This window comes from Sphaerodactylus townsendi, linkage group LG05, assembly GCF_021028975.2.
Source record: "Sphaerodactylus townsendi isolate TG3544 linkage group LG05, MPM_Stown_v2.3, whole genome shotgun sequence".
In the NCBI taxonomy this organism is placed as follows: Eukaryota; Metazoa; Chordata; class Lepidosauria; order Squamata; family Sphaerodactylidae; genus Sphaerodactylus; species Sphaerodactylus townsendi.
In genome coordinates, this window is record NC_059429.1 from 38,426,685 (window position 1) to 38,440,074 (window position 13,390).

General features: G+C 43.0%; 1 protein-coding gene across 4 annotated transcripts in view; it reads right to left on the bottom strand.

Moving 5' to 3' along the window:
- Positions 1 to 13,390, bottom strand: part of LOC125432444 (uncharacterized oxidoreductase ZK1290.5-like) — an 82,814-nt gene that overhangs the window by 21,398 nt on the left and 48,026 nt on the right. For 2 of the 4 annotated variants that reach the window (XM_048495955.1, XM_048495953.1), the window contains 4 exons: positions 8,312 to 8,403; positions 5,865 to 6,047; positions 3,914 to 3,973; positions 885 to 988 (listed from right to left, as the gene is read on the bottom strand). In XM_048495955.1, coding sequence (XP_048351912.1) covers positions 893 to 988; positions 3,914 to 3,973; positions 5,865 to 6,047; positions 8,312 to 8,403 — 431 coding nt within the window. In that variant the 3' untranslated portion in view covers positions 885 to 892. Of the gene's footprint in view, positions 1 to 879; positions 989 to 3,913; positions 3,974 to 5,864; positions 6,048 to 8,311; positions 8,404 to 13,390 lie in introns of all 4 variants that reach the window. The other 2 variants (XM_048495954.1, XM_048495952.1) reach the window with 2 other exon arrangements.

Genomic DNA, 13,390 nt, shown 5'->3' on the forward strand with positions numbered 1-13,390 from the left:
CAAAATTAAATTTCCAATACTATTGTCTACGTATCTCTGCTCACAATTTATTTTAAGTTAGATTCACTCTCTGACTGGAATTCCCTCAGAGCAGATTTTACACACAGCTAGGGAACTTGATGTTCACTATGCTCTTTCCAACATAAAGATCTACGTGCAGTCTGTGTTCTGTGGCAGAAGTTAAAGCAGTGTGTTTCTGCTGCTGAAAATAGTGCAGATTCTTTTTTAGTGTTGCAGAATCTTATTTAAGCACCTCTTCCGTCAAAAACATTATTCCCTGCACTGTTAAAGATCAAACTTTGAAAAATGAACATTTATATTGTGCCTACCATTTTTTTCCCATTCCTGCTACGGAAAACAAAATGGCAGGTGCAACTTTACAAAAAGACAAGTCTTGCTAATAGCCATCCAGAGCAATATAACACATAAAACAAATGTTTTAAGCAAATAAAAAATAAATTCAGTAAGTTACTCTCTAATTGATCATGCTTCTTTTGTGAAGAGACTCACATGAATGCTTTTAAAGGCACTTTTACGTACACTTCAGTATGCCTCATGAATTTTCTAAAACACAGAAGAAAGTAAACGCTTGCTCATTGGTATTTCCCACACCAAACAGCCTCTATAATTGCGCCCAAATAATAAGCTGTACAACTAATCATCACGGCAGTATTGTTTTTTATTTCAATTTAGAATCACATTGTCATGCACTTAAGAGATCCCGCCCCTGGCAGATATTGTGGAAATTTTAACAAGTCAGTTAGAGCTCACAGTTCCAAATGTTTTTCTTACTCTAAAGATTCTCAAGCAAATTAGAGACAATCCAACCAAAGCACACAGAAGATGATTGTTGACAAGGAATAGGGGAAAAAAACACACCAAACCTTGGAATTTAAACAATTGAGGTTGGATCCCAGGAAACGTGTCTCCCATCATGCATTCCATTTAGAATTGCAACATCATCTTCTACTAATGAAAAATCAAAGACCTAAGGGGAATGCATATGCGGAAATTAGAATGCAGACTAAAGCATGAAACTATCTGCCAGCTCTTTACAATTTTGACGGATGCCCCAAGCTATTATTTCTGATTTATATTTTGTATTATGAGTTGATGTGGTATAATGGTTAGAGTCCTGGATTTGGATAATGGTAAGCCGATTTCAAATCCCTGTGAACTTGGCAAACCTGGAAAAGACTTAACCGCATGGCTTGGCACACTTGATAAGATCAACTGAATTGTTTAATTAAATTATTCCTTGCCTGGGTCAATGCGATATGTTCTTTCCCATATATTTTTGTCCTTATAATGCCATAGTATCTTTTCATACCGTAGAAGGTGTTTTGTTTAACTGCAGGAATGAGCAATCCCCGCCCCCGCAAAAAAAAAACCCCTGGAATCTAAGTGGATTAATCTTCCTCCCTCCAGAACTTCCAAGGTTGCGTACATCACCAGTGATTCAACAGGAAGATATACCAAAACAGGGAAAGGGAATAGTTAAGAAAATAAAAAAATAAAGCATACTCAGCAACCTTGCTACACTTTTGAAACTACTTCATAAAATTAGCATCATGAGCGAGAACTATAACGAACTCTCTCACACACAGTTGATTCTGGGCTAAGGGGGATTCCCTGGACGAGAGGCAAGGAACATTCACTTTTTTAACCAGGCAAAACAGTTCTCCCTTCTCGTAAATAGGCTGCCAGAGAAGCACGGGCTGGAACACACCAGTTGGCACGTAAAATTGTTCCTGGGGGAGGACAGATGGAGACTATAAAGAGGCATCTTCCCTAGGGCTTTCTAAGATTAAGTCACAGAAGGAAGGAGAGGGGATGAGGAAGAATACATGTTACATGGTGAAAGACCGCTTCCTTTATGGCTGCCTCCACTGCCTGGGATTGTGAGCTGGGAATGCCTGTATGCTGGGCACATGCATGTAGGCAGACCCCAAAACATGAAACATGCAGCTTCTATTGACTGTGTGAACCTGGTATATTTTTGAAAATATTTCTGCTTTCAGAAACATTTCTCTCAATAATCTTGGCTGCAATGAACCCTGGTCACCCTCCAAGACCACTTCCCTAGCATCCTGTTCCCAAAAGTTGAGAAAGATATTTTGTTACAATTGACCACACTGTCACAAAACAATGAGAGCTTTTGAGTTCTTTAGAACTCTTCGTTCAGTTGGATGCTTCCGAAATAAATCTGGTACATCGGGATACTGGTGCTCAAGAATTCAACAAACGTTTTGTGTCTGTGATATTTTAGTTGATTCTGATAAACCATATTCTACGACTTTTGTTTTGGATGTTTTCTGTCAACTAGTCTAGCTATCTACAATTTTTGTCTACTTAGGAAAAGACTTAATTCAGCCAACACTTTGGTTTTGCCTGTGTGCACCACCAACTCCTCCCACCTCCCTTTGTACACAGCGCCTGATGCAGAGCTTCCTAACTTGTTCAAACTTGACTTCACCATGGCATTCAAATGCAAGAATCTTTGTAAAATGATTGTTATTTGTTCCAAACAAATTTGGGATAAACCAAAACTTTTGTTTTGTTTTCATTTTAAATCATTTTTTTAAAGCAGCGAGATTGCCTGAGGAGTGTTTTTAAGCTTGCTGAGGGAAAGGCCTTCTTCCTCACCCGGCTGCCAAAGTTGCAGATATGCTTACCATGCTTGGTTCATTCTCTCCTTCAATACTTTGCTATTGGGCCATGTCCTAAACTACCTCTCAGTACATATCTGAAGCCAGATCACACTCTTTCCTTCAGCCACATTCCTGTTGTAGCAAGTTAGGGTAACAGGACTATCAGGCAATCCTAAATCTCTTCAGGAAAGCCAAGTGATTCAGTTGCCACAGAATACATGGTTTAGCAGGTATGAGAACAAAACCGCAACTACAGGAGATTAAAGACAATTAAAGGTCACAAGGTTTCCTTTGAAACTTCAAAAGTCTGCCCCACTTTACATTTGGCCAAGTTTTCTCCTGAGACTTAAACCTATCCGTTGTTCTCTTAGCGATTGAATGTAATCTTTGTTGTATGTCTAGTTAAACATGTTCTTCGGCCTTTGTCATTTTAAAACTGTATACATTTTCACTCTTTAAAATTAAATTTTATCCTAGACTGAATCACTGTTAATCCCTTATAACTGTTATAACAAAAGAAGTGCAAGTTAGTATGTAATTACTGTTAGAATGGAATCATTAAGGTGTTCTGCCCTTTATTCACCTTTAAATGAAATGTAAGTTTTTATACTTATTCCTGCTTAAATTCCACTATTTATATTTTATGCTGGAATAATTCAACTGATGTTTACTGAGGCTGTTTCCGCATGGCCACACTGCGGGGGCGCGTCGGTGTAAACATCGCCGACACCCCCCCTCCCCGAGACTGTTCGCACAGACGGTCCCGGTAGGGGCGGGGAAGACGGCGCAGCCTGCGCAGAGGCTGCGCTGTCCCCTGAACGCCTTACCGTCCCTCCGACACGTTGCCCAGGCTCTGGAGTCGCAGGGTGGGGGGGCGTGTCCCCTGGCCTCTGCAACAAGCCAGAAGGTCGAAGGGACGGTAAGGCATTCGGGAAAGGGAGGGGGAAATGGCACCTTCCAGCCACTGCCATTCACACGGCAGCAGTTGGAAGCCGCTGTTTCTGAAAAACAGTTCTGTTCGGAAACAGCAGCTTCGCGCTGCTCGGGGGTTGTGAGGCCGCTGCAATGCAGCAGCGGCGGCGTCCGTGTGAACTCCTCCCCAGGGACGCTGTTTTTAGCGTCCCTGGGACGCTGTATTCCGCACGTGCAGAAAAAGCCTGAAATGGGCTAGCACACAAAAAGTATAAAGCATGAAAAAGTTAAGTTCAAAGTATTAAAAATTAGAAGCCAAATATTCTTAGCACAAGGCAATTTGCTCTTACCTGGCAATTTTCCTGGACCCTCTCCAGTTTTGTAGATTTTGGAATAGTAACAATGCCATTCTGGAGGAGTAAACAGAAACAAGTTTTTTTTTTTATTATTGATGGGGCCTGGTTTTAAAAAATGAATGGGAGAAGGGATGGAAAAATAAGTGCAATTCGAAAGCTGGGGTACCATTCAACAAATCAAGCTTGGACATGACTGTATTGCTACAGAAGTGTTCTGTATCATATCCTAGCCAGAACATAAAATATTTAGCAGATTAAATAAATCATTAGACAATTCTCAGGGAAGAAACAAACCGCAAGACAATTTTAAAAAATCAATCCCTTAGTAGTGTGTAAAAAAACCTGTGCCAAAAAAGAAATGTTTTGGCCAGGAGCCGGAAAGAGAGCTGAGTCGGATTAGCCTCAATGAGAAAGGAATTCCACATGCAAGCTGCTACTACTGAAAAACCCTGCCTTTGCTTGCCACTCAACTCACCTCTGTAGGTGGGAACACAGAAAAGAACATAAGAACATAAGAACAAGCCAGCTGGATCAGACCAGAGTCCATCCAGTCCAGCACTCTGCTACTCGCAGTGGCCCACCAGGTGCCTTTGGGAGCTCACATGCAGGAGGTGAAAGCAATGGCCTTCTGCGGCTGTTGCTCCCGAGCACCTGGTCTGCTAAGGCATTTGCAATCTCAGATCAAGGAGGATCAAGATTGGTAGCCAGAGATCAACTTCTCCATAAATCTGTCCAAGCCCCTTTTAAAGCTATCCAGGTGAGTGGCCATCACCACCTCCTGTGGCAGCATATTCCAAACACCAATCACAGGTTGCGTGAAGAAGTGTTTCCTTTTATTAGTTCTAATTCTTCCCCCCAGCATTTTCAATGAATGCCCCCTGGTTCTAGTATTGTGAGAAAGAAAAATTTCTCTCTGTCAACATTTTCAACCCAATGCATAATTTTATAGACATTTTTATCTTACATCAGGGCATTTACAATTTTATTCGATGGCATTTGCCATCCGGTCCCCAGAAAGGCACTGCATCCATTTTCTAGATAAACTAAAAGAGAAAGCAGATTGGGCCCAACCCCGGGACTTTCCTCGATGCAAAGAATCTGAAGTTTTTGACCTGGTGGTCCCAAAACTGGTCAAGGCGGAAAAGGCCCCTGCCCGGCCCCAAAAGGCTGGGAAAGGAAATCAGTAATAGACACTTTGCAAAACACACGGATGCTCTGAAAAGAGCCATTCATTTCTCCGGGTGTCTTGTGGTCTGGCCCAGCTGCGGAATTCCCTGGCAAACCTCAGCTCTCCCCCTCAGAAGTGGGCAGTGAAGGTCTTACAGACGGGGGTGTTTCGTGCCTACAAGGTCTTTTTTTCCCCATTTGGAATAACCACCAAAGTTGCAATCTTCAACTCAGTTGCAGATTCCAAAGGTTTTGGACTCTTGCAATTGACGCCAAAAGCGACTTGAACTTTCTGTACTTTCGTGGAACATTTCTGGTTGGAGCAACGAATGCGGAAAATATATTTCCTCAATGAATGGAGGGCTTGTGAAGAGAGCCTGAACAGGTAGCCTGGCTCCATGCTGGGAAACGCCAGAAAATTTTGGGGGTGGAGGGACCTCACTGGGATAGTAACATAAATTCTACAATCTAGCCATTTCTTTCAGGGGAATTAATCTATGGTGTCTGGAGAACAGCTGTAATTTTCGGAGATCTACACGTATAATCTGGAGGTTGGAAATGCTAAAGAAAGTATCGACAGTGGTGGCACTTCAAGTACCCTAGTCCTAAACTGTTTTATGGCCTTAAAGGTAAAAACCAGCCCTTTGAATTATGCCCTGTTGTTACACCTCCAGAGGAACTGACTGGTCATTATTTGAGACAGGATGCTGGGACAAGTGTTCAACAATTATTGTTGAATAACAATGGAAACAATAATTTTGCTGGCTTCAAAACTTACCTGTATGCTCCAGCAAATACAGATCTGTGCAGGTGTTCTTCCATATTTCTTTGCAAGCTGAATTATATTAGGATGACTAAGGGCTTTGCCTTTAGCAAGCGGGCAGTAACCTTCGAAAACAATACTTCTGCTCCGGCAGTAATCCACTAGTTCTTGGGGCCTTTGAAAAGGGTGGTATTCAACCTTCCAGAAATGAGAACAAACTTTACAGTCAAAAATCTCTTTCGCTTCTATTAAAGCCCAAAGGTCAAACAACTGAATTGTTACTACTAATTTGGCAAAATGCTATCTGTACAAAAGTGTTACTAAAACATTTTTCTTTCCAAAACCCATGGGTAGAAACCCATGGCTGCTATTATCTTTAGATGATAGAAAATTGGTTGCTATCATCTTCAAAATCAGCAGAGAAGCTTTAAATTCACAAACTCTTTGTAGCAATTTGAACCCTATCACTAGAAATTAATCGTGCAGGACAATCGCTACTTCTCCTCCTCTTCCTCAGCTGAACTCAAGTTCTCATCTGGAAGTCTGAGATTATGAACTGTTAATAAAAAAAGAAAATCATATTTCAATTAGCAATATTTTAGCTGATTTATATACAACTTTTTAGAAAACAATGTAATTAGTTTTTGTGTTAATTATTGCTTGTATAACACCAGCAATGGAGAAGGAATTTTTCAAATGAACACAAATAAGGTCAGATGCCAGGGCTCTGAGGCCAAAGAAGGACCATTGAGGAAGCTGGCATATTTTCCTATATGTCTCAATTGTCACAACTGGGACAGTGGTTAGCATGCTGGACTGGGATCAGATTCTGGGTGCAGGTCCATTCAGGTATTAAAGTCACTGAGTAACCCTGAGTCAGTTATTTTCTCAGTCTGACCAAATACGTGATAAAAATGGAGGACAGGAGAACCATGAACTCTGCAGAAGAGTGAGAGGAAATACTTGCAATTAGGGTAAAAAATACACACACATATACACACTTTCAATGTACATGAAATTAAGATGGCCTAGGGATTCTAATCTCCATTTCTGACTGTAAATATGGAACCCAAATATTTTTCTGAATAAAGAAACAGTATTAAACAGGGAGGGAAGGTGGCATGCTACAGCCCAATCTCATCAGATATCTGAAGCTAAGTGGGGGGGGGGGAAGAGGGAGACCACCCAAGAAGACTCTGCCGAAGAAGACAAACCACCTTTGTTCCTCACTTGCCTTGACGGCCTCTTGCTGATATTGCCATAAGTTGTCTGTGGCTTAATAGCACTTTACAAACAGAGAGACACATGTGATGAACGTTAAGAAAACATGAACCCATAAACTTAGCCATCCCTCTGTGTAATGGTTTAAAAATAACAATTCATATCAGTCTTTGAAAAAACACACAGTCCTCCGCACATGTACAAATCAAAATAAGTTCTCAAAAGAACCAGTTTATAGTAATGCCAAATGCTTTGAAACCAAAGGGTCGTCATACTTGTTCCAATGACTTAACCATTCTGTGTACATTTGATAATGAAGAAGAAAAAATACAGTTTTGTTTAACATGATGACATCAACATGGGGAATGTGGAAAATTTCATCCACCCTTAGGAGGATGAAGATCTGCTTCCTGTTTCTCATCTCTAGTACATGTTGTCTTTTTAGGAAACAATAGCCAGAACAATAGGCTGGCATCTGCTCAGTATGGCATCTGCTCTGAAAAACCCAGGCTCTCAAAGGCTAGGCTGAGTCAGCCTAAACTCTGTGTGATCTAAAATGACTGGCTGCACAGGGGAACAAGGTTCAAGCAGCAGACACATCCATCTTTTCAGCCTTTGAAGTTTCTTGACCTCTCTGTGGCAGTCTTCAGGATATTAAGAGACACTGCTGAGGTTGCTCATTTACCCATTTATTTTCACCTGAACAGGCTACAAAATAGTCCCAGCTGACACTTTGAAGAAGGTTGAGGAAGAAGAGAATGGCAATAACTGGAGGCAATAACAAATCCATCAGATCCCCAAATGCTAAAGGACAATACTGAGTACTTCACAGAGGGAAAGAGAACTGAATAGAACAGGGGTCTGCAGCCTGCGGCTCTCCAGATGTTCATGGACTACAATTCCCATCAGCCCCTGCCAGCATGGCCAATTGTAGTCCATGAACAAGGTGCCTAGGTAGGATGTACTGAAGTTTCCTTCTGGGCCTGCCATTTGTCCCTCTGCAGTTGCACCTATCAGTATGCTGTCTCTTCCTCCAGATGTTTTCTCTCAGTTAGGCACTTCACACTGACTGGGATAAAAAGGATTTTGGACTAGGAAGGAAGATTGGTGGGAGACCCCTTGCCTTTTAAAATTGCATCCCTGCAGTGCTTAAAACAATGTATGCCACACCTTGGAGGCAGGGAAGTGATAAAAATGTACTAAAAACTAAACAGATGGGTCAATGTGCATAATACACGTACCTGATTCACATGAGGCGATATCTGGCAGTCTTCCCTTAACTGCTCCAAATGGTCAATGAGAAAGTTGCTTACTCCAATAGAATGGCATAAGCCTTAAATTAAAATAAAGAAACAGTACATAATTTGTAACATTCTAGTGTAATAAGAATGTGTTGCAGCTCAAACTTAGCTTCACATCTTAAAATGTAGGTACAAGCAACTTCCACATGACAACGATTCTTTGGCCGTTTCTGCATGAATGCGGAAGCGGCCGGGTTGGCGTACTTGACGCTGACCCGACGATGCTAGGACCGCCCGCATGGAAAGAGCGAAAGAGCCGGGCAGCCGGGCAGAAAGAGCCGGGCAGCTGGCGCCGCGGAGTGCCGGCGCCGGGCCGACCCAGCGTGTCCCCGGGCCTCCGGCGCGTCGCCAAGGCCTGGGGACACGCCCCCCTGGCCCTGCGCGCCTGCTCCAGCGGTGCAGGGCAGGGGGGCGTGTGCCCAGGTCTCAGCGACGCGCCGGAGGCCCGGGGACAAGGTAAGTACAGGGAGGGGGGGAAGCACCGGGAAGCCGCTGCTGTTCGCACGGCAGCGGCTTCCAGCCAGCGTTTCCTCAACAAGTGCGCTTCCGAGCGCACTGGGGAAACGCTTATGATAGAACCCTTACGACGGCGCAAAGAGGCGTAGCGGCTGTGACGCAGCTTATCGCCCTATGCCCGAATGGCGGCCTAGGGGCGGTATGTTTACCGTCCCCAGGTATACATATTCCACCCGTCTTGGAAAGCAGACCTTTGTGAAGCTCTCACTGAAGTTGTAAATAGAAAGGCACTCACATTAGCAATGGATCATTCCGCTGACAGTTTTCTACACACCTTCCTTTGCATAGTTCTCCCCACTGCCATTTCCCAAGTAACGGAGGGATTCCCTTTTTAGTCAGTAATAGCTATATTGCTATACAGCAAGTGTGTTATACTGATTTTTTGCCATGACTTAATAGCTTCCCTACAGAGAATGGTGTAATGGTTAAGGTATTGGACTAGGTATTCAAGGGATACCGGGGTTGTGACACAGAGGCAGGTAATGGCAAACCAATTCTGAAGTCTCTTATCTTGAAAATCCTATGGGGTTGTAATAAGTCAGCTGTGACTCGATGGCATTTTCTACAGCAATAGCTCCTCTAAATTCCTAGCTTTTCATTTTTAAAAATAAAAATAAAAATGAAAGCAGGGAACTTAAAGAAACTAGTGAGCTGTGGCAATGCATCATTGGTACTGAACTATAGTGATTTTTTTTTTTGCTGTCAAGTCATGATTGACCTATTATAACCCAGCAGGGCTTCTAAGGTGGATTCCGCATGGGCCAAAAACAGTGGTGTGAAAATAGTGTAAAAGGGTTTAAAACGGTGTAAAAGGGTTTCATGGTATGTTTCCCCATTAAAGCAGAAAGTTCAATCCTTTCCACATGGCTATTAATATATTTAACACAAAAAAACACCACCATTAAAACATGCATAATTTATTTGCAATTGCTGGCATCATACAAAGTATTCTGACACTTAAATGTAGGTACTTTTACACCCAAGTTTAAAAGGTAACATGTGCCCTTGATTGGCCTTGGGCAGGTTGCCATTTCTCAGCTTAAGCCCTTGCCTCTCCTCAAAAGTACATTTTGAGCTAAGAAAAATTCATTCTGTACTTTGAGTTCTCAGAAAAGAGTAACCTACAAAGAATACAGACTTTCATTTGGGCATATGTTGAGCACTCGTCATCAGTCACGACCGAGGCAGGAAAAAGATCACACATACATCCATTTTTGCAGAACAGCATAGTGCAGAGCATCACCAGGAAGGGGAGAGGGGAATAAACGTTGAACATCAAGTTGGACAGCACTATTTGAGTACACTGTTCAATTAAGATCCCTTTAGGAAGCAGTTTTATTATCTAAACACACTGGGGGCTCCCTTGTGGATTCAAGCTGCAGGCTAAATTCTGGGAAAGGCTGACGTAGTGTAAGCAAAGAACAATTGGACTTCACCAGGTTGAAAAGGAGGAAATGGTGTTCTGAAGAGCCTGCCAAAAACTAAAGAAAAGGGGAACATTGGTAGAAGACAAATAGCAAAAAAAGTGAAAAAACACAAGAACAAACAGTCCAAACGAATTTCCAATGACTATTACCAAGAAGTAAACCTGTGTTAAACAAGCAAGTGTGACGCTGTGCATCCTAAGTCAGGAAATAAGGAGCATGGACTGTGAATATTTATGGTGAGTGTATGAGTTTCCAATGGTGTGTTACCATCATCTTGAATAATTCAGTTTTGCTTAGTTTGTGGAATGCCTGACCTCCTCAGGCAAGTCATTCCATAAGTTGGGGCCCACAGCCTAGAGCAGGGGTAGGGAACCTGCGGCTCTCCAGATGTTCAGGAACTACAATTCCCATCAGCCCCTACCAGCATGGCCAATTGGCCATGCTGACGAAAGAACTGATAGGAATTATGGATTCCTGAACATCTGCCCTGGGAGTTCTAACCCCTAGAAGGGTAGTTGTTGATTTTGTCCATTTGCTGGTTGGCGCCTACAGAAGGCCCTGCTCAGATAGGTGAAGCTATGCATAGGGGGAAAGGTGGTCTTGCAGATATGAGGGTCCAAGGCCAGGAAGGCTTTATATGTGATAGCCAATACTTTAAACTGAGCCCAGTAACTGACACCCTGATCAAGGCGTATTCTTGATATTTTATCAGCAAAAAATTTGGCAAAAGTATCCTGGCTAATTGTCTCTTCCTGAAACAATGAAGGCTCAGATTTTGGCACTCAAAGACAGCTAGCATCATACAGATGAAGGCCAAGACTGCCAGCACAGGAGACAAGAAAACTAGCACAGTTCCCAGAAATGCTGAGGCACTTGCATGGCAACCTTTCTCTGATAAATAGGTGAAAATGAGACAAACCAGAGCTAATCTAGAAAGTACAGCATGAGACAGTTTTTGAACGATTATTAGCATACTAATGAATTGGCATGCAGCCAGTCTGCGCATGGAGCCACCACTGCGTTGTGTTCTCTGGGAATACCATATAAATGAAAGAGCTAGAGAATCCACGTTTTCTCAATACTAAGCAGCTGTGTGGTTAAGCCTAGCATTTACACCTAACACCTATTAATGCTAATAGGATTCAGGGATGTGTAATGGGGGTGAAGAGGAAAGCCTACCAATCCAGGATTTAAATACAAATTTCTATTAATGTGCAAAAAACATTTGCAATTCAGATGCCTCACTCAATATATAATTTACATACTATAGGAACAGCAGCGTAGTAATCCACTGTTTTTTCCACCTTTCATTTATACTCTCCCTCACACAAGCAATAAGACATTCAAACTGAGCCACATATGGTGGCTTCCACAGAGGGTTGACTTCCCATTCTATTCTCATAGCTATTGTGAGCATAAAGGCATTTGCAGCGGCAATGGCGCTTATATACAGGGGTACTCTATGTCAGGAGTGGAGCGAGGGGGCACTGCACCTGGGGCACGCGTGCGCCCCACAACACCGCTGGGGCGCACCCCCCTCTTTCCCTTGGTGCTACACCACTGCTCTATGTGGTATCCCTCCCTATGTGTGCCTCCCTCCATTCCTCACCATTACCTGTGGGCTTTTTGCCCTGAAAAGAATTGATAGCAAGTATTTCTATATTAGTTTATGTATTTAATTTATATTCTGCCTTTCTCGCTACGACTCAAGGCGTATGACAGGACCTAAACCAGTATAAGCAGACAGCAGAAGACAGCCAAAAAGCAGTGACTAGGATTACAGAACAGGAAAACAATGCAAGCAACAAATAAGGCACCACAGAAAGTGGGTTACAAGGTATAAGACAATTCTGTAAAAACAGGTGATACCTGTGATGTCTCTGCTCCAACAATCAACCAGGCCAGTCTATCTCTGCAAACAGCCCTCAACAAGCAGGAGAGGCCCAACCTTTCTCAGAAGCTAGGGAAGAAGTTGTTTTGGTGAGGGAACATAAACCCTCACTGCTTCCCAAACCCCATCTTAAGCAGGATTAAGAGCCATGCCCTTTTGTAAATAGCTGCCATCTCCTAGTCTCTGCTCCATCACTACTTTGGTATAACTGGAAGTATCCAAACCAGGGCTGCTTTCGTAAATTGGGTCACAGCAAAGCATGTACTGTAAGAGGAAAGGCAACTGCTTCCTCTTAACTAATACAGCTTCATTCAGATAGGGTAAATGTAGATTTCAGGACTGGGGTTTAGACTAAGAAATGAAACATGGGAAGATTGCTAACCTGCTTGTAAATTACAGATCCTTAACATCAGCTCTCCCCTCTCCATGAGGAGATGCAAATGGGTGTATGAGTAAAGAGGATGCTGTCCTTCACACTTCCCCCACAGTCACACACTCAAATGCACTGAAGGGACAGCTACTATCATAGCGATCTGCAGAGTGGCACCTTCAGAATATTTAGCTGAGATAAGCAAAGCTGTTGCAGCACAGTACAGCAGCAGAAGCTGTCCTGCAGATAAGTCAGTCCAAGGGTTTTAATTAAGTGGTTTGTAAGTGACAACCAAAACCCTGAAATGAACTTGGTAACACCTTAGTAACCAGTGGAGTGTCTGCAGGCAATGTGTGTGTTACGCCTAGTGCCTGAGAGTAACTGGCCTGAGCTGTTCTGCACCAACTGGTGTTTCCAAGTTGTCTGTAAGATAAACCCATGTACAAACAGTCTTAGCTTCAAGGTATGGATCCTGTGGTATTTTCCCTCTTCCGGGTTCAATCCTGTGCTGTCACCTTGTTTCTTCCTGCCCCTCAAGCAGCAGCTCATGCAGCCCAGGCTTCTCTCCTTCTAGGCCAGTGCCAGGAGCCTGCTTATAAGAAAATCACTTAAACCCGTCCTCCAGGCTATCTCCCAGTCCTGTCTTTTGGCCTATTCCCTGGGACAGATGCTTGCCTCCCTTCCTCTTCTCCCTCAGTGTGAGGTGCCCCACCTGACTGGACCCTGCTAATCTCCTCACTCCATTGGCCAAACTAAGCAACTGGCTCAAAGTGTTACTGGTAATTAATTAAGGTACTAGGTTTTTTTATTTGATA